Raw genomic sequence first — 23,579 nt, forward strand, 5'->3', positions numbered from 1 at the left:
CTAGCAATATGGTCCGATTGTCTCAGATGGAAATACCCCTTTAAGAAAAAGTGTACAGTCTGGCACCAGATGAGGAGGTAGGGTGGCTGGTTGTGTGGAAATTGATCGGCACTCACAGGCACCTAAGGATATAGGTGTCCACTGTAAGATACAATCCTGAATTTAGACTTGCCTGGTGATTGTTTAGGTAGGTGGTGGTGTCTGAGCTGTAGTCCCGCACCTTGCAGCAGTGCCTGTAAAGGTGTATTTCACTGATCACTCTGCTGTCTTGTTGCACTGACACTTTCTTGAAGCTGTATTCTTGACTTTGCTGATCTCTCTGGAGTGTTGGTCTCACAGAAGACACGGTTCCTAGGAGTAGGAGCTCTGGCATGTGCTTCCTTACTCTCCCACTATCTAGACTGGAACTCCCCTCAGGAAGCAGGGCTAGACTACTCCTTCCAAGAGTGCAGGAATACGGTGGTTAGTCCTGTTCCTGCCAGCCATACCTTCCATAGCTAGAATTAACGACCAATACATTACAATACATATAAACCGTAACGATTGCAATCTATTATCTATCACATAAAGGCATTGGCGACCACGGGTGGGGGGAGTCTTGTCCATGCGCTGCCGCTGAAGCGTGTAAACACAACCTGACTCCCGCTGGTTTAAAGGGCTTCTGTCACCCCACTAAACTGTTTTTTTTTTTTTTTGTTACTTATAATCCCTATACTGCGATTTATGCATACATACTGTAATTAATCATTTTGGTTCAGCAGATTATGTTAAAAACTTACTTTTAAAATATGCAAATTACCTTGCTACCAGCAAGTAGGGCGGCTACTTGCTGGTAGCAGCCGCATCCTCCTATCCTAAAGATGCCCCCTCCGCATGTTGATTGACAGGGCCAGCGGACGGGATCTCTCTCTGCTGGCCCTGTTTGCATTCAAAATCTGGCGCCTGCCCCGTACCTGTCTTCAGTCGGCGCAGGCGCACTGAGAGGCGGACGCTTGCTCGGCCGCTCCATCCTCAATGCGCCTGCGCCGATGACGTCACATCTACACCCGGCGCAGGCGCATTGAGAAGGGGGACGCTCTCTCAGTGCGCCTGCGCCAACTGAAGACAGGTACGGGGCAGGCGCCAGATTTTGAATGCAAACAGGGCCAGCAGAGAGAGATCCCGTCCGCTGGCCCTGTCAATCAACATGCGGAGGGGGCGTCTTTAGGATAGGAGGATGCGGCTGCTACCAGCAAGTAGCCGCCCTACTTGCTGGTAGCAAGGTAATTTGCATATTTTTAAAGTATGTTTTTAACATAATCTGCTGAACCAAAATGATTAATTACAGTATGTATGCATAAATCGCATTATAGGGATTAAAAGTAACCAAAAAAAACAAAAACTGTTTAGTGGGGTGACAAAGAGGCATTGACGCTGCCTCAAAGGTCATGCATGCCCCTTGGTCTTTGCCTCTTGATCTTAGGATCTCAGTTTCTGTTGTTAAGATCTTCCATTGTCAGCAGTTGGCCGACTCCTGGTGTATGCAGACCCTTGGATGACAACCACATTGAGACTTCTGTCTTCTCCACCCTTGGTGTGATACTACTCGAGTATCTTTAGCCAAAATGCCATGGCCCACTTTAAGCCAGGTTTGCTTGCTTCTGATGCCTTCTTCGCTTTAACGTACGCCGATCGGCCATAATAGTAAAACAAGTGAAGTAAATAACCTGGATGAACCTGGGATATTGAAGGCAGTCTACCTAGCTTAATAGGGTTGATCTTGCAGAAATGTGCTCATAAGGAGCAATCCTTGGTTTAAATTGCACCTCCCCACAGATCATAACATCTACATTGCTTCTACTGAATCTTGCAGCAGCACTTTGTGCTCAAGAGCTGCTCTTCCTACTATATCTGATGGTAGGAAGTTTCAACCATCGCCAATAATCTTTAAAGCAGAGGGGATTGTGTGTTGGTCTCCCAGTCCATAATCACCTACCCCCTATATCTTTCATAGAGGGAGGCTGGTGATCATTGCTTATACCTATGTGACATAGTCCTAACTTAGCAATTGTCCTTTCAGTTTTAGGAAGGTTCCCTTTAAGCAGTTGTCCCTATTATGCTATTTTGGGTAATTTGTTACTTTAGCAAAAGTGTAGAAATTTTAGTGTTTCTTTTTACTTAGCAATTTTTCTCACCTTTTACATTCACTTTGATTTCCCTCTGTGACTTCTGTTCCTGAAGTTACTCCCCGGAAAGTGACGCCCACACGACCGCCCACAATTGTTATATTTGAACTTTTTTATGAAAATGTATATTATTTTATTCTTATCTTTAGATTTTTATGTTTTTCCTGGCTGCAGCAATATAAATTGAAAGTGGATAGCCAGCCAGAAGTCTTCAGCTGGTAGCAAGACTACAACTCCTAGCATTGGCAGAGAACGATGAAAGCAGCTAGAAGTTGTCATTTTGCTACACGTTGGAGAACAGTTTTATGTTTTCTGATTTTGCAATGAATAGTAGAGGAGAAGGCAAATGGAAGGCAGTAAGGCTAGGTCTACACGACGGCATTTGTCGCGCAACATTTTGTCGCGCGACGCAATTTTTATAACGGTAGTCTATGGTGTCGCACTGCATTTGAAATAGATTTTTCTGCAACTGTCGCGTCGCATGTCGCAGTGCGACACCATAGACTACCATTATAAAAATTGCGTTGCGCGACACCTGTCGTCGTGTAGACCTAGCCTTATATAGGAATGCTAGATCAGACTACACAAGGTTTGTTTGTAGTCTGTAACCATGGAGACACATATCTGTGAAGAAGAGAGGATGCCTACAAAAAAAGGATTTGGTTAATTTTTTTCTGATTTAGATGGATTAGAGCTATAATAAATATGGTTGTAATGGTAGATACTTCTTTAATCACTCTATACCAGTGTTCCCGGTGTGTAGCGCAGATCTGTTCAGGCAACAAAGCTAAAAACATTGTATGACTATGAAAAATTGCATAAGATAAGAATAAGTTCCGTCCTGTATATCTGTATATCTATCTCCAGGGGTTATCATGTTTATTTCTCTATACATTTACCTATATTTGACCAAGCCAATGCATGTTTCTGTATTTCTAGGCCAGTCCTGCACCAATCATTGTGAATACGGATACTCTGGACACAATCCCTTATGTCAGCTATACTCCATTCCACGAAAACGCGGTAAGACAATCAGTTCAGTACACTAGCGTTATTCTTATAATGTATGGCAATAAACTGTGGTAACAAAACGAATAATTCATTCAGATCGATAACAGATAATTAAGTCCAGTCCATATATTTGTTCAGGAAGGTATTATTATACTCTAGTAGTTAGATACAGTACAGTAAGGACTCTTTCACACGGGCGTCCCGGATTTGCTCCGGATGCGTTGCGGGTGAATTGGTGCGAACCCGCGCGAGTGCGCGCGCAATTTCAGTCAGTTTTGACTGCAATTGCGTTGTTCAGTTTTCATCGCGCGGGTGCAATGCGTTTTGCGCGTACGTGATAAAAAACCGATTGTGGTACCCAGATCCGAACCCGGACTTCTTCACTGAAGTTCAGATTTGGGTTCGGAGTTCTGTAGATTTTATTATTTTCCCTTCTAACATGGTTATAAGGGAAAATAATAGCATTCTTAATACAGAAGGCATAGTACAATAGCGCTGGAGGGGTTAAAAAGTAAAAAAAATTAACTCACCTTATCCGCTTGTTCGCGCAGCCGGCATCGTCTTCTTTCTTCTTCTTCTTTCAGGACCTGCAAAAGGACCTTTGATGATGTAATCGCGCTCACCACGTGGTGAGCACGGTGACGTCAGCGCAGGTCCTGCTGAATGAAGATAGAAGATCCTTTTATCTTCATTCAGCAGGACCTGCGCTGACGTCACCGTGCTCACCACACGGTGAGCGCGATTACATCATCAAAGGTCCTTTTGCAGGTCCTGAAAGAAGAAGAAAGAAGACGATGTCGGCTGCGCGAACAAGAGGATGAGGTGAGTTAATTTATTTTATTTTTTTAACCCCTCGAGCCACATTTTACTAAGCATTTTGTATTAAGAATGCTATTATTTTCCCTTATAACCATGTTAGACTTTAATGGGGTTGCTCATCCCTATCATCTCCTAGCAACCATGCGTGAAAATCGCACCGCATCCGCACTTGCTTGCGGATGATTGCAGACCTATTCATTTCTATGGGGCCTGCCTTGCGTGAAAAACGCAGAATATAGAACATGCTGCAATTTTTACACAACGCACATTCTTGTACATAGGAGCAGTATTAGAGTAGTTATATTCTTGTACATAGGAGCAGTATTATAGTAGTTATATTCTATATAGGAGGCAGTATTAGAGTAGTTATATTCTTGTACATAGGAGCAGTATTAGAGTAGTTATATTCTTGTACATAGGGCCATTATTATAGTAGTTATATTCTTGTACATAGGAGCAGTATTATAGTAGTTATATTCTTGTACATAGGAGCAGTATTATAGTAGTTATATTCTTGTACATAGGAGCAGTATTATAGTAGTTATATTCTTGTACATAGGAGCAGTATTATAGTAGTTATATTCTTGTACATAGGAGCAGTATTATAGTAGTTATATTCTATATAGGAGGCAGTATTAGAGTAGTTATATTCTTGTACATAGGGGCAGTATTATAGTAGTTATATTCTTGTACATAGGAGCAGTATTAGAGTAGTTATATTCTTGTACATAGGGGCAGTATTATAGTAGTTATATTCTTGTACATAGGAGCAGTATTATAGTAGTTATATTCTTGTACATAGGAGCAGTATTATAGTAGTTATATTCTTGTACATAGGAGGCAGTATTATAGTAGTTATATTCTTGTACATAGGAGCAGTATTATAGTAGTTATATTCTTGTACATAGGAGGCAGTATTATAGTAGTTATATTCATGTACATAGGAGGTAGTATTATAGTAGTTATATTCTTGTACATAAGAGCAGTATTATAGTAGTTATATTCTTGTACATAGGAGCAGTATTACAGTAGTTATATTCTTGTACATACGGCAGTAGTATAGTAGTTATATTCTTGTACATAGGAGCAGTATTATAGTAGTTATATTCTTGTACATAGGAGCAGTATTAGAGTAGTTATATTCTTGTACATAGGAGCAGTATTAGAGTAGTTATATTCTTGTACATAGGGGCAGTATTATAGTAGTTATATTCTTGTACATAGGAGCAGTATTAGAGTAGTTATATTCTTGTACATAGGGGCAGTATTATAGTAGTTATATTCTTGTACATAGGAGCAGTATTAGAGTAGTTATATTCTTGTACATAGGGGCAGTATTATAGTAGTTATATTCTTGTACATAGGAGCAGTATTATAGTAGTTATATTCTTGTACATAGGAGCAGTATTATAGTAGTTATATTCTTGTACATAGGAGGCAGTATTATAGTAGTTATATTCTTGTACATAGGAGCAGTATTATAGAAGTTATATTCTTGTACATAGGAGCAGTATTATAGTAGTTATATTCTTGTACATAAGAGCAGTATTATAGTAGTTATATTCTTGAATATACGAGCAGTATTATAGTAGTTATATTCTTGTACATAGGAGCAGTATTATAGTATTTATATTCTTGTACATAGGAGGCAGTATTATAGTAGTTATATTCTTGTACATAGGAGCAGTATTATAGTAGTTATATTCTTGTACATAGGAGGCAGTATTATAGTAGTTATATTCTTGTACATAGGAGGCAGTATTATAGTAGTTATATTCTTGTACATAGGAGCAGTATTATAGTGGTTATATTCTTTTACATAGGAGGCAGTATTATAGTAGTTATATTCCTGTACATAGGAGCAGTATTTTAGCAGTTATATTCTTGTACATAGAAGGCAGTATTATAGTAGTTATATTCTTGTACATAGGAACAGTATTATAGTAGTTATATTCTTGTACATAGGAGCAGTATTATAGTAGTTATATTCTTGTACATAGGAGCAGTATTATAGTAAATATATTCTTGTACATCTGAGCAGTATTATAGTAGTTATATTCTTGTACATAGGAGCAGTATTATAGTAGTTATAGTCTTGTACATAGAAACAGTATTATAGTAGTTATATTCTTGTACATAGGAGCAGTATTATAGTAGTTATATTCTTGTACATCGGAGCAGTATTATAGTAGTTATATTCTTGTACATAAGAGCAGTATTATAGTAGTTATATTTTTGTACATTGGAGCAGTATTATAGTAGTTATATTCTTGTACATAGGAACAGTATTATAGTAGTTATATTCTTGTACATAGGAGCAGTATTATAGTAGTTATATTCTTGTACATAGGAGCAGTATTATAGTAATTATATTCTTGTACATCGGAGCAGTATTATAGTAGTTATATTCTTGTACATAGGAGCAGTATTATAGTAGTTATAGTCTTGTACATAGAAACAGTATTATAGTAGTTATATTCTTGTACATAGGAGCAGTATTATAGTAGTTATATTCTTATACATCGGAGCAGTATTATAGTAGTTATATTCTTGTACATAAGAGCAGTATTATATTAGTTATAGTCTTGTACATAGGAGGCAGTATTATAATAGGTATATTCTTGTACATAGGAGCAGTATTATAGTAGTTATATTCTTGTACATAGGAGCAGTATTATAGTAGTTATATTCTTGTACATAGGAGCAGTATTATAGTAGTTATATTTTTGTACATTGGAGCAGTATTATAGTAGTTATATTCTTGTACATAGGAGCAGTATTCTAGTAGTTATAGTCTTGTACATAGGAACAGTATTATAGTAGTTATATTCTTGTACATAGGAGCAGTATTATAGTAGTTATATTCTTGTACATCGGAGCAGTATTATAGTAGTTATATTCTTGTACATAGGAGCAGTATTATATTAGTTATAGTCTTGTACATAGGAGGCAGTATTATAATAGGTATATTCTTGTACATAGGAGCAGTATTATAGTAGTTATATTCTTGTACATAGGAGCAGTATTATAGTAGTTATATTCTTGTACATAGGAGCGGTATTATAGTAGTTATATTTTTGTAAATTGGAGCAGTATTATACTAGTTATATTCTTGTACATAGAAGCAGTATTATGGTTTGACCGCTATGGTTTGTTGAGGGGCCGTTATGTTCATAGCCTCCGACTTTGAGTAATTCATCTTAAAGTTTGACACTTTGCCATATTGCTCAAATAGGTACAGTAGATGCGGGAAGGCCTCGACCGAGTTGGATACTAATATCAATAAATCGTCTGCATATGCTACATTGGTGTATTCGATGGAATTGTTGTTGGCTCAGACTCCCCTTATTGCGGGGTGGTCTCTGATTGCTTGGAGAAGAGTCTCCATCACCAGGATGTAGAGAGTCGGAGACAGGGGGCAGCCCTGACGCGTCCCGTTCCGTATGGGGAAGGATGGCGATAAAGTGCCATTAACTCTTATTCTCGCGCTCGGGTCTCTATACATCGTCATGACTGCATCCTGAAACCGCTCTGGAATGCCAAACCTATGCAGAGTTTTTGCCATAAAATCCCAGTTCACTCGTTTGAATGCCTTCTCCGCATCAACACTGAGGATGGTCAGGGGAAGGCGCTTTTGTATAGACCATTGCATAGCTGTAACTATCCTGCAAGAGTTGTGGTTTCCCTCTCTACCGGGCACAAAGCCTGCCTGGTCAGGGTGAATGATTTTTGGTAGCAGTAGGCTTAGGCGTGTGGCAAGGAGTTTTGCCCAGATTTTTATGTCCACATTTAACAGTGATATGGGCCGGTAGCTACCGCAAAGTGTGGTGTCTTTCCCATGTTTGGGGAGAATGGTTACAGTGGCCTCCAGCGACTGTTTGTGTAACTGTTTGCCAGTAAGAAGTGCATTGCACCAGGCTGTTAGGTGGGGGACCAGGGAGATGGCAAATTTCTTATAGTATCCTATTGGGAAGCCGTCCGGACTAGGGCTTTTGCCTAAAGGCATAGAGGACAGGATTTTCTTAATTTCACTATCTGTGACTGGGGCCAGAAGGGTCTCCCCGTCTTGTGGTGTGATTTGGGGGAGATTGAGATGTTCCAGAAACTGGTCCATTGCTGCTTCTGGCTGGGGGTTGATGGAGGTGGTATGGTCCGCCAGCCCATATAGCTGCTTATAGAATTTTTTTAATTCTTTAGCGATATCTATCGTACATAGAGTCCTTTCTCTGTTTGATTAGAGAGGACATAAGTTATCTATCTCCATGTGAGTAAAATCTGAACTGGGAGTATTGGTAGGCCTTTGCATGGCAGATATTAAGGTGATCTTTAAGTTGGGTTCTAAGTTTGCATAGGTCAGTCTGTATATTTAGTGCTTTGGAGTGTTTATGGGTAGACTTTTTCTCCGCAATTTGCTAAGGAGAGATTCCAGTGTTTTCTGCCGGTCCTTTTTAACCCTACAGCCTAGTGCAATAAGTTCTCCCCTCATTATTGTCTTATGTGTCTCCCACAATGTTGTGTGTGACATCCCAGGTGTAGCGTTCTCAGAAAAGAACCATGCTAGCTTTTGTGCTAGAGATGTGGTATCTGCAGGCCTGTCCAGTAGCGTTTCGTTTAGTCGCCATTGTTTGTATTGTGTGGGTAGACTGGAAAAGTGTATTACTGTTGAAGTCGGAGCATGGTCCGAGACCGTGATGGGATCTATATTGGAGCTCTCCACCATATCTAAGGAGTTGTTGGAGATAAAAATGTAGTCTAGTCTCTTATATGTGTTGTGGGGGGCCGAGAAAAAGGTATAGTCACGACCGTCTGGGTGCGTTAGTCGCCAGGTGTCAAGTAGGTTTACCTCGGAAAGGTAATTATTTATGCATCCTATAGCTGCGAGGTGCCATCTGATGTGTCCACAAGTGGGTTCAAGTTGACATTTAGATCCCCACCCAACAGCCAAACTCCCTTGGCAAACAATCTGAGCTTCTGCAGGGTACTCTTAATCCATTGTTTCTGTCCCCTGTTTGGGCCATACAGACTGGCCAGAGTGACCTTTTGTGTGCCTATAACCCCCTTCACAAAAATAAACCGACCATCTGGGTCATTCTGCGTTGATAGCACCTTAAAGGGGATATATTTGGAGATTGCTGTTCCCACCCCTCTTTTGGCTTTGTCAAAGGCGCTAATGAACCAGTGTTGGAAGTAGGATTTCTGAATGTTAGGAATATTAGACGCCCTTAGATGCAGCTCCTGGAGGAAGCAGATTCCTGTACGGAATTTCCTAAGGAGGCGGATGACCTGGGAGCGCTTTGGGGGGTATTGAAGCCCCTCACATTGAAAGAGGTACACTTAATTTGAGACATCTGACCTGCCATTTGGAGTATACAATACATATGAGCATTCAGGCAATATCATCGACCAGGGGGATGGGCAATAAACATAAATAACATCAAACCAAACCGTAGGTAAATTAACTGAGATCATGAGGCGATGGATCCGATGCCGGCAGCGCCATAGCAGTTCAATTAGATATGGCGGAGCGGGCATAGAAGGCCACCTATGTTGGCGCGCGCACCAGGTCTGCGCAATTGTGATCCTGGTGGGGATTGGGGGGTCGGTGAGCGTCTGGTTCAGCATGATATCATACCAGCGCTCCCTGCATTCTTGGCGCCATAATAATAACGGTGCTTGTGTATCTGTCTAACAAGAGAGTAGAACTTGGAAGGGGTCCCACTATAGGTAGGATCACCCGAGGGCTGTTAGACCATACATAAGAAGATGGGCAAACAGCATTTCACAAATTACAAATACTTGCATGTACAGCAGAAACGGAGCAATTGAGTTGGACCTCCAGCTAGGTCTTGCAATCGGCCAGAACCTCCGATACGGCCGCTTAGCTGTATATCTCCAGCTGTTCAGGCCATTGGTGGGTTAAGAGTCTCGGGGCCTGTGCATATTCTTCTTCTTCGATGTTGCTTTTGTCCATCCCTGAGCCTCTGGAAGGTCCGGTAGTGGGATACTAACGTCAGCAGACGGTAGCCACGATGGGATGTCCAGTGGGGTGGTTTGGAGTAGCTCCCATGCTGCCTGAAGGTCTGATGGCAGGCGGATGACGCATCTTTGACCCCCAACCGCAAAAGTCAGGCCAAATGGAAAGAGCCACTTGTAAGGGGTTTTGGTATGGCGGAGATGGTCCGTGAGAGGCCTCAGGGCCTTCCGCTTGTTCAGCGTGGGGGGAGCAAGGTCTTGGTAAATGGAGATTTTGGCTCCTTCAAAAACTATCTCCCTCTGGTTTCTTGCGGCCTGCATCAGTGCCGCTGTGTCCACATACCTTAGCAGACCACAGACAACATCCCTGGGATAGTCCGTATCCTTCGGTTTGGGCCTCAGTGCCCTATGGATGTGTTCAATGTGTATCGGTGCTGCTTTGGTTGCTCCCAGGAGAGTGGTGAAGATGGCACCGGCAGCATCTGGCAAGGCCTCGTGGGCCACGGTCTCGGGTAAGCCTCGTATGCGGAGGTTTTTCCGCCTGCTGCAATTCTCCTGATCCTCGATCAGCGCATAGGCGTTATCCAGAGAGTTCACATATGCTGCTGTATTTGCGCTAGCAACTTAAACATAGTTGAGAATGGCTGCTTGGGTATTCTCTAGCGTTTCCACGCGAGGCCTAATGTGCTTGACGTCAGCCTTGATTTCTTTGAGGTCATGGACAACCGGAGACAGTGCTGCCGTCAATGCTTGTTGCAGGAACTGCCTGGATATCGGTGCAGGGCTTGAATGTGTATGTTCGCCTGCAGGCTTCACAACGGGGCCGTCCGCTTCATCTGGATCCTGTGTTTCATCCTCATGTACAAGCGACGCCATCTTGGAGGCAACAGGCGCCATAGTGGAGGACTTCTTGTTGAGGAATTTCTCCATATCGGAGGCACAGCGATCTGGTCTGGTAGGATCTGGCTTATCTTTAGGCGTATATCTGCCGATTTTGCCCATTCTGTGCTGAGTTAGAATGCTATTTTAGCCAGTTTGCAGGGTTGCACGGAGGAGAGCTCTCCTACATGCGTCTGACTCGGTCGGCAGTCAGGCTCCGCCCCCCTCAGAGTAGTTATATTCTTGTACATAGGGGCAGTATTATAGTAGTTATATTCTTGTACATAGGAGGCAGTATTATAGTAGTTATATTCTTGTACATAGGAGCAGTATCATAGCAGTTATATTCTTGTACATAGAAGGCAGTATTATAGTAGGTATATTCTTCTACATAGTAGCAGTATTATACCAGTTATATTCTTGTACATAGGAACAGTATTATAGTAGCTATATTATTGTACATAGGAGGCAGTATTATAATAGTTATACTCTTGTATATAGTATCAGTATTATAGTAGTGATATTCTTGTACATAGGAGGCAGTATTATAGTAGTTATATTCTTGTACATAGGAGCAGTATCATAGCAGTTATATTCTTGTACATAGAAGGCAGTATTATAGTAGGTATATTCTTCTACATAGTAGCAGTATTATACCAGTTATATTCTTGTACATAGGAACAGTATTATAGTAGCTATATTATTGTACATAGGAGGCAGTATTATAATAGTTATACTCTTGTATATAGTATCAGTATTATAGTAGTTATATTCTTGTACATAGGAGCAGTATCATAGCAGTTATATTCTTGTACATAGGAGGCAGTATTATAGTAGTTATATTCTTGTACATAAGGGCAGTATTATAGTAGTTATATTCTTGTCCATAGGAGGCAGTATTATAGTAGTTATATTCTTGTACATAGGAGCAGTATTATAGTAGTTATATCCTTGTACATAGGAGACAGTATTATAGTAGTTATATTCTTGTACATAGGAGCAGTATTATAGTAGTTATATTCTTGTACATAGGAGCAGTATTATAGTAGTTATATTATTGTACATAGGAGCAGTATTATAGTAGTTATATTCTTGTACATAGGAGGCAGTATTATAGTAGTTATATTCTTGTACATAGGAGCAGTATTATAGTAGTTATATTCTTGTACATAGGAGGCAGTATTATAGTGGTTATATTCTTGTACATAGGAGCAGTATTATAGTAATTATATTCTTGTACATAGGAGCAGTATTATAGTAGTTATATTCTTGTACATAGGAGGCAGTATTATAGTAGTTATATTCTTGTACATAGGAGCAGTATTATAGTAGTTATATTCTTGTACATAGGAGCAGTATTATAGTAGTTATATTCTTGTACATAGGAGCAGTATTATAGTAGTTATATTCTTGTACATAGGAGGCAGTATTAAAGTAGTTATATTCTTGTACATAGGGGCAGTATTATAGTAGTTATATTCTTGTCAATTTTCTTTTTATTAGGCAAGATAAAAAAAAATGGTACAAAGGTGACATTGCATACAGTATCATGGGACCACAAAAATAAGATATTGGACAAGAGGATAGGCACATCTCTCACGTCCACATCAGCAGCATAGATATTAAGTGCAAGGTATATATAAAGGCATATTAGCACTGTTGTAAGGAATATCCAATATATCACAATATTTAATACCAACGTATTAGCAATACAATTCCTAGCGGTCTACATGAGTTATTGATAAACAGTGAGGCAACCGGCCTCACTAATACAAAACCTAACAATGTAGATCTCTGAGCATAGTCTGTGAAAGTAACATATGTAATGTTGGAGGTAACACAGTATAAAATGGAATGATAGGGACATAAGACCTTTATTAAGATTCTTTTGAAGGTAGCATACTGTACTTCAACCAAGGGTTCCACACTTTCACATGCTTCTCATGTGTTCTGGATTCCCAGCTAGCCAACTCTTCTAGACGTTGTATATGATCTACCTTGTTCATCCACTGAATGAGGGTTGGGGGATCAACGCTAAGCCATCTCTGGGGTATAATCAATCTCGCTGCTTGAATTAGTTGTGTGGCCAAGCTACCTCTAGAGGGTGAGAGTGCTTCAGTAGGTAGCCACAGGAGGACTAACTCAGGAGATAGTGGTATGACCTTGTGCATAACTGAGTTGATGGTTTTGGACACTGCTGCCCAGAAGGGTTGTATTTTGGGACAAAACCAAAAAATATGTGAAAGGGTGCCCACTCCAGCTTTTCATCTCCAGCATTGATCATTAGAACTAAGACCTCTGAGAAACAGTTGCTTAGGCGTCATGTACCATTGAGTAAGTACTTTGAAAGAATGCTCCTGTACTTTGACGCACCTGGAAAAGCCATGTGAGTGTGCATATAGACGTAAGATGTCTGTTTCAGAAAAGGTCCTGTTTAGCTCTGTCTCCCAGGTTTTAAAATAAAGTGGGATATCATTAGGGCGGGGCACATTTAGGCCTAGATAAAACAGTGAAATTAACCGTTTATGTTGTGAGGTGGATGACAAGATCTTCTCGAACCATGACTTTTCTTTTAAATGAACCTCTCTGTCTATTAGGGTCTTACCCACTGACTTAAGATCTACTGAACCTAAAAAGTTGCAAGAATCCACAATCTGGTGTAAAGGGTGTCCCTCTGGTAGTCTGCCCAAGGCCTTGTCTAAGAACACCTCGGTAGAGAAGTCCCTGAGTTTATACCACACTGAAGGAATATTTGCTGCCATAGGTCTCACTGAGTATGGGGCTAGATCCGCTGGCATAGCTAAAGAGGGGGTATTCAATAAACTTTGGTCTTTGTTAAGCTGTTTAACAACTAGGCTTGTGCCCTTAAGCAGCGTATGATTGTGGAGTGAAACAGAATTTAATCCCCATAGTGCTGCTCTCTGCAGTTGTGATAGTTGGAGCGTTTCTAATGCAGTACCAAGTGTTGAGCAGTTAGGGATATGCAGTTGCATCCATCTTCTAAGGTGTACGGCTCTGTAATATATCTGAACATCTGGTAAAGCAAAACCTCCCTGAGTCCTCCGAAGGATTAATCTGTTATGGGCAATTCTGGCTCCCTTACCCTGGCTCCCTTACCTTCTCTATAAATAGGTAGAGAATAACCTCTTTATCTGTGTAAAAAATGAGGAGGGAAGGAAGATAGGTAACATTTGCATAACATAAAGTATTTTAGGTAACACGAAGGCCTTTAGTAGGTTCTTTCTTCCCATCCAGGAAGTGTATGGGATGCGAATTGCACTTAGTTGACGCTGCACATCAGCTAATAGGGGGATATAATTCAACTGGAATATATTCTTCAAATCGGACGGGATTTTAATTCCCAAGTATGAAATATGGGATGCCTGCCACATGAAGGGTGTCGTGGATCTAAGGGAGGACACGCTCTTTAATGGTGCCGTGATGTTCATAGCCTCTGATTTAGAGTAATTCACTTTGTAGTTAGAAACCTTCCCAAAGAGTTTGAATATGGAGAGAAGATGCAGAAAGGCCTCGACCGGGTTGGAAACCATCACCAAGAGATCATCTGCATAGGCGACATTGGTATATTCAATCGTATCATTCTTGGCCCTAACTCCTCTTATACCAGGGTGATCTCTAATGGCTTGGAGAAGTGTCTCCATCACCAATATGTAAAGGGCTGGGGACAAGGGACAGCCCTGACGAGTGCCATTATAAATGGGGAAGGATGGTGACAAGGTACCGTTTACTCTAATTTTAGCACTCGGATTTGTATATAGGGTCATAATTGCGGCTTGAAATTGCTCGGGGATACCAAATCTATGCAGTGTCTTTCTCATAAAATTCCAGTTCACCCGGTCAAAGACCTTTTCCGCATCCACACTCAGAAATGTCAGGGGTGTACCCTGCCTCCTCGCCCATTGGATGGCCGTGACAACTCTGCAGGAGTTATGGTTCCCCTTCCTACCAGGCACAACACCAGCCTGGTCGGGATGTATTAGCTTCGGTAAATATGAGCCAAGACGGGATGCTAGGAGTTTGGCCCAGATCTTAACATCAACATTCAAGAGGGATATAGGCCTATAACTCCCGCAGAGTGTGTGATCCTTTCCAGGTTTGGGTAATATGGTCACTGTGGCCTCTAAGGATTGGGTGGGAAGTTGTCCCCCTGTGAGGAGAGAATTACACCAGTTCATGAGTTGTGGACTCAAAATCTCAGCAAATTTCTTATAATAACCCACCGGAAGTCCGTCTGGTCCTGGGCATTTCCCCATGGGCATAGATATTAAGATCTTCCTCACCTCTTCTTCAGTTGCTGGAGCAACCAAGGAAGACCCTTCCTCTCTGTTAAGCTGGGGCAATTGTAGATGTGATAGAGAATTGTCAATTACAGAATCTGCTGACAAGTCCGGATGTTCCAAACCTCTATCTAACCCGTATAAGTCTTGGTAAAATTTCTGGAACTCCTTAGCTATGTCTGCAGTTCTGTGTAAAGACTTACCATCTGTGGATTTTATAATAGGGATAAACATAGAGTCCCTCCTTTGTTTGATAAGTGCTGACATCAACTTTGATCCCCTGTCTCCATGAGAGAAAAAACAAAACTGGGCGTACTGGTACGCTCTGGCATGGCAGATATTGAGGTGATCTTTCAATTTCGCTCTCAGGAGAAGGAGATCCTGTTGAGCTTTCAGAGCTTTAGATCTTTTATGAAAGGCTTCTATTTCAGAGATCTGTTTGAGCAGGGATTGCAAAGTCTGTTGTCTTTCCCTTTTAATTTTACAACCCAAGGCTATGAACTCACCCCTCATCACTGATTTATGTGTTTCCCACACAATTTCTTGAGAAACATCCAGCGTTAAGTTCTCCCTAAAGAACCACGACAGCCTCTGTGACAAAGCATTTACTACCTCCCTCTTATCCAGTAATGTTTCATTGAGTCTCCATTGTTTACTTTGAGAAGGTAAGCTAGATATGTGTATTACTATCGAGACCGGGGCGTGATCCGAGACCGTGATGGGGTCAATCACTGCTTGCTCTACCATATCTATGTTGGGACTGGAGATTAGGAGGTAATCCAATCTTTTATAAACCTTATGTGAGGCAGAAAAGAAGGTGTAATCCCTCTCATTGGGGTGGACCATACGCCAAGCATCCACTAATTGTGCATCCGCTATGTGGGCATTTATGCGACCTAAGGTCTTATGAGTTTGCTGAGTGGAACCATCCGAGGTGTCCATAATGGGATTCAAGGCAACATTTAGATCGCCACCAACCAAACAGATCCCTTCAGCAAAGGCTCTAAGAGACTGCAAAGTTTGTGAGATCCATGCTTTTTGTCCCCTATTGGGACTGTATAAACTGGCTAAAGTCACAGGTTGGGTGCCAATCACTCCCTTCACAAAAACAAATCTACCTTCTGCATCCGTCTGGCAGGCTGTCATCTTAAAAGGGACCCTTTTGGCTATAGCAACACCTACCCCTCTTTTAGCTTTATCATATGTGCTGAGAAACCAGTTGTTAAAGTAACCCTTCTGGAGAGAGGGAACCCTAGTGGACCTAAAGTGCAACTCCTGGAAAAAACATATGTCAGTGTGGGACTTCTTCAATAGACGTATAACTTGCGACCTTTTTTGCGGGGTATTAAACCCTCTCACATTAAATGACGTACACTTAATCTGTGACATTTTGTGTATATGTGGGAGCACTCCAACAGCAGCATCTTATTACCTTGTGTAAAAGAGATCTAAAAAAACATAAAACCAAAACACAGCCAATGTTCCTCATGTAACTTAGAAACTTGGCCAGGAAATATAACTTAAAGGAGACACATCTGACAGCCCCAAACCAGTGGTACACTGACAGCATGTGAGCCTCCACAGTATTGCGCTGACACCAGGACTGCGCAGGTTTGACCCTGATGTAAGGCATGGGGGGGATCTATAGGCCGTGAAATAGACCACAAACCACCCATACTACCCGCAACCTGGTGCAACAAAGTGAATGCAGCAAGTACTATAACCCACTGCAGGAGACAAAAGGTGACACAAATAACATGTTAACATGCTATGGGACCTGACACAGAAATAAACGTGTTAAAGACATGTTAAGACATGTCAGGTGGAACAACATATTGAACATAGCTATGGTAAAACATATTACATTTAAAGCTTAATAGGCAAATGTGAGAAAACTTCAGTCCACATGTATTACTCACAGGACCGGACTAGCGAACCACAGGGATGGATCCCAGGCCGCAGAGTCAGGTGTCCCGGATTCTGGGAGCATTCTTCTTTTTTGGAAGGGCTTTGGACCACCTCTGGACCCCAGGTAATTCTGGCAGGGGTATACCGGACTCAGCGGAGGGGAGCCAGGACGGAATGTCCAGTGGAGTGGTTTGGAGCAGTTCCCAGGCCGCAGCTAGATCCCCTGGAACTCGGATGGTGCACCTCCTGCCTCCCACCGCAAACGACAGGCCAAAAGGGAACAACCACTTATAGGGGGTCTTGATGTGGCGCAGATGATCTGTAAGAGGTCGGAGGGCTCTCCTCTTGTTCAAGGTCGATGGTGCCAAATCCTGGAACATCATGATCGCGGCCCCTTCATAGGTGAGATCTTTTTGCTCCCTGGCCGCTCTCAGTAAGGCCGCTGTATCGGTGTATTTCAGCAGGCCGCAGATAACATCTCTCGGATTTTCATTATCTTTTGGTTTCGGCCTGAGCGACCGGTGTATGCGCTCGATTTCAATGCCAGCTGCACTCTCTGATTTCAGGAGGGAAACGAAGATGGCGGCCGCCGCTTCTGGTAAGTCCTCGTGCTGGATTTGTTCAGGGAGGCCGCGCAGCCGAATGTTTTTCCGCCTGCTGCGGTTCTCCTGATTCTCGATGAGGGAGAAAGCGACATCCAGGGAGTCCATGCAGGCAGCTGAGTTATCACCCAGAGTACGGGCAAAGGTGATTATGGCCGTTTGGTTCGCCTCCAGTGTCTCCACTCGATGCCCTATCTGCGTGATATCCGTCTTGATTTCCTGCAGCTCATCAAGAACTGGAGCAATAGCTGATGAGAGGGCCTGCTGGAGGAATTTCCTCGATATAGGGGCTATGCTTGTTGTTTGCGGCCCATCATCTAGGTCCCCATTAGAACCTTCAGCCTCCTGTGACCACTCATCTGGTTCATGTGGCGCCATCTTGGCCGCACCGCTCCCGCTGCCAGCAGGCTTCTTGTTCAGGTACTTCTCCATGTCTGAGACCCCTCGATCCGGCTTCGGAGAGTCGGTTTTGTCTTTAGGGATATATCTGCCAACTTTCCCCATACTTTGTTGGGCTATAGTGCGAAATAAACCAGGTTGCAGGATATCATGGAGAGGAGCTACTCCTACATGCGTCTGCTCAGGTCAGCATTCAGACTCCGCCCCCTAGTAGTTATATTCTTGTACATAGGAGCAGTATCATAGCAGTTATATTCTTGTACATAGAAGGCAGTATTATAGTAGGTATATTCTTCTACATAATAGCAGTATTATACCAGTTATATTCTTGTACATAGGAACAGTAGTATAGTAGCTATATTATTGTACATAGGAGGCAGTATTATAATAGTTATACTCTTGTATATAGTATCAGTATTATAGTAGTGATATTCTTGTACATAGGAGCAGTATTATAGTAGGTATATTCTTGTACATAGGAGGCAGTATTATAGTAGTTATATCCTTGTACATAGGAGCAGTATTATAGTAGTTATATTCTTGTACATAGGAGCAGTATTATAGCAGTTATATTCTTGTACATAGGAGCAGTATTATAGTAGTTATATTCTTGTACATAGGAGGCAGTATTATAGTAGTTATAATCTTGTACATAGGAGAAGTATTATAGTAGATATATTCTTGTATATAGGAGCAGTATTATAGTAGTTATATTCTTGTACATACAGTTGCAAGAAAAAGTATGTGAACCCTTTGGAATGATATGGATTTCTGCACAAATTGGTCATAAAATGTGATCTGATCTTCATCTAAGTCACAACAATAGACAATCACAGTCTGCGTAAACTAATAACACACAAAGAATTAAATGTCACCATGTTTTTATTGAACACACCATGTAAACATTCACAGTGCAGGTGGAAAAAGTATGTGACCCCCTAGACTAATGACATCTCCAAGAGCTAATTGGAGTGAGGTGTCAGCCAACTGGAGTCCAATCAATGAGATGAGATTGGAGGTGTTGGTTACAGCTGTCCTGCCCTATAAAAAACACACACCAGTTCTGGGTTTGCTTTTCACAAGAAGCATTGCCTGATGTGAATGATGCCTCGCACAAAAGAGCTCTCAGAAGACCTACGATTAAGAATTGTTGACTTGCAATCTGGAAAGGGTTATAAAATTATCTCCAAAAGCCTTGCTGTTCATCAGTCCACGGTAAGACAAATTGTCTATAAATGGAGAAAGTTCAGCACTGCTGCTACTCTCCCTAGGAGTGGCTGTCCTGTAAAGGTGACTGCAAGAGCACAGCGCAGACTGCTCAATGAGGTGAAGCAGAATCCTAGAGTGTCAGCTAAAGACTTACAAAAGTCTCTGGCATATGCTAACATCCCTGTTAGAGAATCTATGATACGTAAAACACTAAACAAGAATGGATTTCATGGGAGGATACCACAGAGGAAGCCACTGCTGTCCAAAAAAAGCATTGCTGCACGTTTACAGTTTGCACAAGAGCACCTGGATGTTCCACAGCAGTACTGGCAAAATATTCTGTGGACAGATGAAACCAAAGTTGACTTGTTTGGAAGAAACACACAACACTATGTGCGGAGAAAAAGAGGCACAGCACACCAACATCAAAACCTCATCCCAACTGTGAAGTATGGTGGTGGGGGCATCATGGTTTGGGGCTGCTTTGCTGCGTCAGGGCCTGGACGGATTGCTATCATCGAAGGAAAAATGAATTCCCAAGTTTTATCACAACATTTTGCAGGAGAACCTAAGGCCATCTGTCCACCAGCTGAAGCTCAACAGAAGATGGATGTTGCAACAGGACAACGACCCAAAGCATAAAAGTAAATCAACAACAGAATGGCTTAAACAGAAGAAAATACGCCTTCTGGAGTGGCCCAGTCAGAGTCCTGACCTCAACCCGATTGAGATGCTGTGGCATGACCTCAAGAAAGCTATTCACACCAGACATCCCAAGAATATTGCTGAACTGAAACAGTTCTGTAAAGAGGAATGGTCAAGAATTACTCCTGACCGTTGTGCACGTCTGATCTGCAACTACAGGAAACGTTAGGTTGAAGTTATTGCTGCCAATGGAGGTTCAACCAGTTATTAAATCCAAGGGTTCACATACTTTTTCCACCTACACTGTGAATGTTTACATGGCGTGTTCAATAAAAATATGGTAACATTTAATTATTTGTGTGTTATTAGTTTAAGCAGACTGTGATTGTCTATTGTTGTGACTTAGATGGAGATCAGATCACATTTTATGACCAATATGTGCAGAAATCCATATCATTCCAAAGGGTTCACATACTTTTTCTTGCAACTGTAGGAGCAGTATTATAGTAGTTATATTCTTGTACATAGGAGCAGTATTATAGTAGTTATATTCTTGTACATAGCAGTATTATACCAGTTATATTCTTGTACATAGGAACAGTGTTATAGTAGCTATATTATTGTGCATAGGAGGCAGTATTATAACATTATACTCTTGTATATAGGATCAGTATTATAGTAGTGATATTCTTGTACATAGGAGCAGTATTATAGTAGCTATATTATTGTGCATAGGAGCAGTATTATAGTAGTTATATTCTTGTACATAGGAGGCAGTATTATAGTAGTTATATTCTTGTACTATACAAAGGAGGCAGTATTATAGTAGCTATATTATTGTGCATAGGAGCAGTATTATAGTAGTTTTATTCTTGTAAATATGAGCAGTATTATAGTAGTTATATTCTTTTAAATAGGAGCAGAATTATAGCAGTTATATTCTTGTACATAGGAGGCAGTATTATAGTAATTATTTTCTATTACATAGCAGCATAATTATAGTAGTTATATACTGTACTCTTGTATAGGAGGCAGTATTATAGTAGTTATATTCTTATATATAGGAACAGTATAATAGTAGTTATAATCTTGTACATAAGAGCACTATAGTAGTTATATTCTTGTACATAGGAGCGGCATTATGGTAGTTATATTTTTTGGACATAGGAGGCAGTATTATAGTAATTATTTTCTTTTACATAGGAGCAGTATTATAGTAGTTATATTCTTGTACATAGGAGGCAGTATTATAGTAGTTATATTCTTGTACATAGGAGGCAGTATTATAGTAGTTATATTCTTGTACATAGGAGCAGTATTATAGTGGTTATATTCTTGTAAATAGGGGGAAGTATTATAGTAGTTATATTCTTGTACATAGGAGCTGTATAATAATAATTATATTCTTGAATATAGGAGACAGTATTATAGTAGTTATTTTCTTGTACATAGGAGCAGTATTATAGTAGTTATATCCTTGTACATAGGAGCAGTATTATAGTAGTTATATTCTTGTACATAGGAGCAGTATTATACTAATTATATTCTTGTACATAGGAGGCAGTATTATAGTAGTTATATTCTTGTACATAGGAGCAGTATTATAATAGTTATATTGTTGTACATAGGAGCAGTATTATAGTAGTTATATTCTTGTACATAGGAGGCAGTATTATAGTAGATATATTCTTGTACATAGGAGGCAGTATTATAGTAGTTATATTCTTGTACATAGGAGCAGTATTATAGTAGTTATATTCTTGTACATAGGAGCAGTATTATAGTAGGTATATGCTTGTACATAGGAGGCAGTATTATAGTAATTATATTCTTGTACATAGGAGGCAGTATTATAGTAGTTATGTTCTTGTACATAAGAGCAGTATTATAATAGTTATATTGTTGTACATAGGAGCAGTATTATAGTAGTTATATTCTTGTACATAGGAGGCAGTATTATAGTAGATATATTCTTGTACATAGGAGGCAGTATTATAGTAGGTATATTCTTGTACATAGGAGCAGTATTATAGTAGTTATATTCTTGTACATAGGAGCAGTATTATAGTAGGTATATGCTTGTACATAGGAGGCAGTATTATAGTAATTATATTCTTGTACATAGGAGGCAGTATTATAGTAGTTATATTCTTGTACATATGAGCAGTATTATAGTAGTTATATTCTTGTACATAGGAACAGTATTATAGTAATTATATTCTTGTACATAGGAGGCAGTATTATAGTAATTATATTCTTGTACATAGGGGCAGTATTATATTTGTTCTTGTACATAGAGCAGGGAGCAAAATTATAGCAGTTATGTATTAGCTTTTTTTTTTGTATTAAAGTTTTCTTCCACTAATAGCACACAGTGATTAATTTAAAAACAGCGCCTTCACCCCCAGGTATAAGTTCTTGTACATTATGGCAAACCTACTTTCTGATGGTGCAGGAGGTAATTATTGTATCTATCGAAAAAATTTACAAGTACTGAATTGAGGAGAAAACAAAAATGACAATTGGAATTCTCCACGCAAATTAACACTAATGTCTTTTTTTAATTAGTTGAATTCTTTGTTGGTGAAGATTAGACTCCTTTATGTTAACTCTGTTATTACATATAATGTGTTTGCAATCTGCATAATCCTCCGAAAAGCATATCTTAATGTATTGATCATCGCTATTAGACATCTCCTGGAAATGTTCCTGTATTTCCAGCAGTCAATAGACTGTATGTGGTTAGCATACACTGAAGACGTTCTGCCGATACATCACGCTTGCAGCAGAGGAGCTGAATAATTGATAACATGACTTTGTTTGTGCCGCTGCTAATGGGGCATTTGCCATCATTCCCTATGGGAGAGGTAAATAAGTAAAGCTTTTGCCTAGAAGTTAACTTTTAATTGCTCAGACAATGTAATGTCAGGACTCTGTCTCTTAGAGGTGTTCATATACTTTTATAGCAGTCGGTCGAATTTGTTATTTTCTGACTCAAGTGAACGGGAGTAACCGGCTCCATCCACTACAGTGACGGCCGAAGCTGTGCAGTTCTGGTCCTGGATTCTGCACATCTAATCATCGAGGGTGTGGGGTGTCAGATCCACGCAGATCAGATATCGATGGCCTATCCTTAGGATAGACCATCAATATTTAAAGGGGTTGTCTTAGTTCTGAAAAAAATAATATAGCACTGTAAATCTGAAGGTAAGCTATGCAAGTTTTAGGCAAAAAAAATAATCTATTTTCTCATTCCCTAGTTCTCTTCTGGCCTTTGTTTACCTGCATTAACAGCAATCTCTGAGGTTTTCCTCATGGATATTGGAGCCCTTCCCCCTACTCTGCGAAGGGAGTGAATAAAAGTGCTGCCCCGAGTGAAAAGTCTGACTGCTGCAATACTCGGCAGCATGTTGTATGTGTAGGATTACAAGTACCAGCAGTCCAATAACACTGCTGATACACCCAGGATCTTCCCCCTACCTGTTCTTTTGCAGTGCTCTGCAGAACTCCTCCAGTCTGCTACCTCTGTGTCTGCAGGATGAGGAGTAGGGTGTTTCATTTGGTAATGGAAAAAAATAAAATTTAACATTTTGGCAGACTTTGCTTACGCCCCAACTCTCAGTGATGTAAAAGACATATGTGCCAAATTTCAAGAAGATTGAATTGTATTT

General features: G+C 40.6%; 1 protein-coding gene across 2 annotated transcripts in view; it reads left to right on the forward strand.

Moving 5' to 3' along the window:
- The window catches only part of DLG2 (discs large MAGUK scaffold protein 2), a 1,330,756-nt gene that overhangs the window by 880,211 nt on the left and 426,966 nt on the right, over positions 1 to 23,579 (forward strand). The window contains exon 6 of one of the 2 annotated variants that reach the window (XM_040426389.1): positions 3,105 to 3,188. In XM_040426389.1, coding sequence (XP_040282323.1) covers positions 3,105 to 3,188 — 84 coding nt within the window. The remainder of the gene's footprint in view (positions 1 to 3,104; positions 3,189 to 23,579) is intronic. The other variant, XM_040426390.1, reaches the window with a different exon arrangement.

The sequence above is a fragment of the Bufo bufo genome, chromosome 3 (genome assembly GCF_905171765.1).
Source record: "Bufo bufo chromosome 3, aBufBuf1.1, whole genome shotgun sequence".
Lineage (NCBI taxonomy): Eukaryota > Metazoa > Chordata > Amphibia > Anura > Bufonidae > Bufo > Bufo bufo.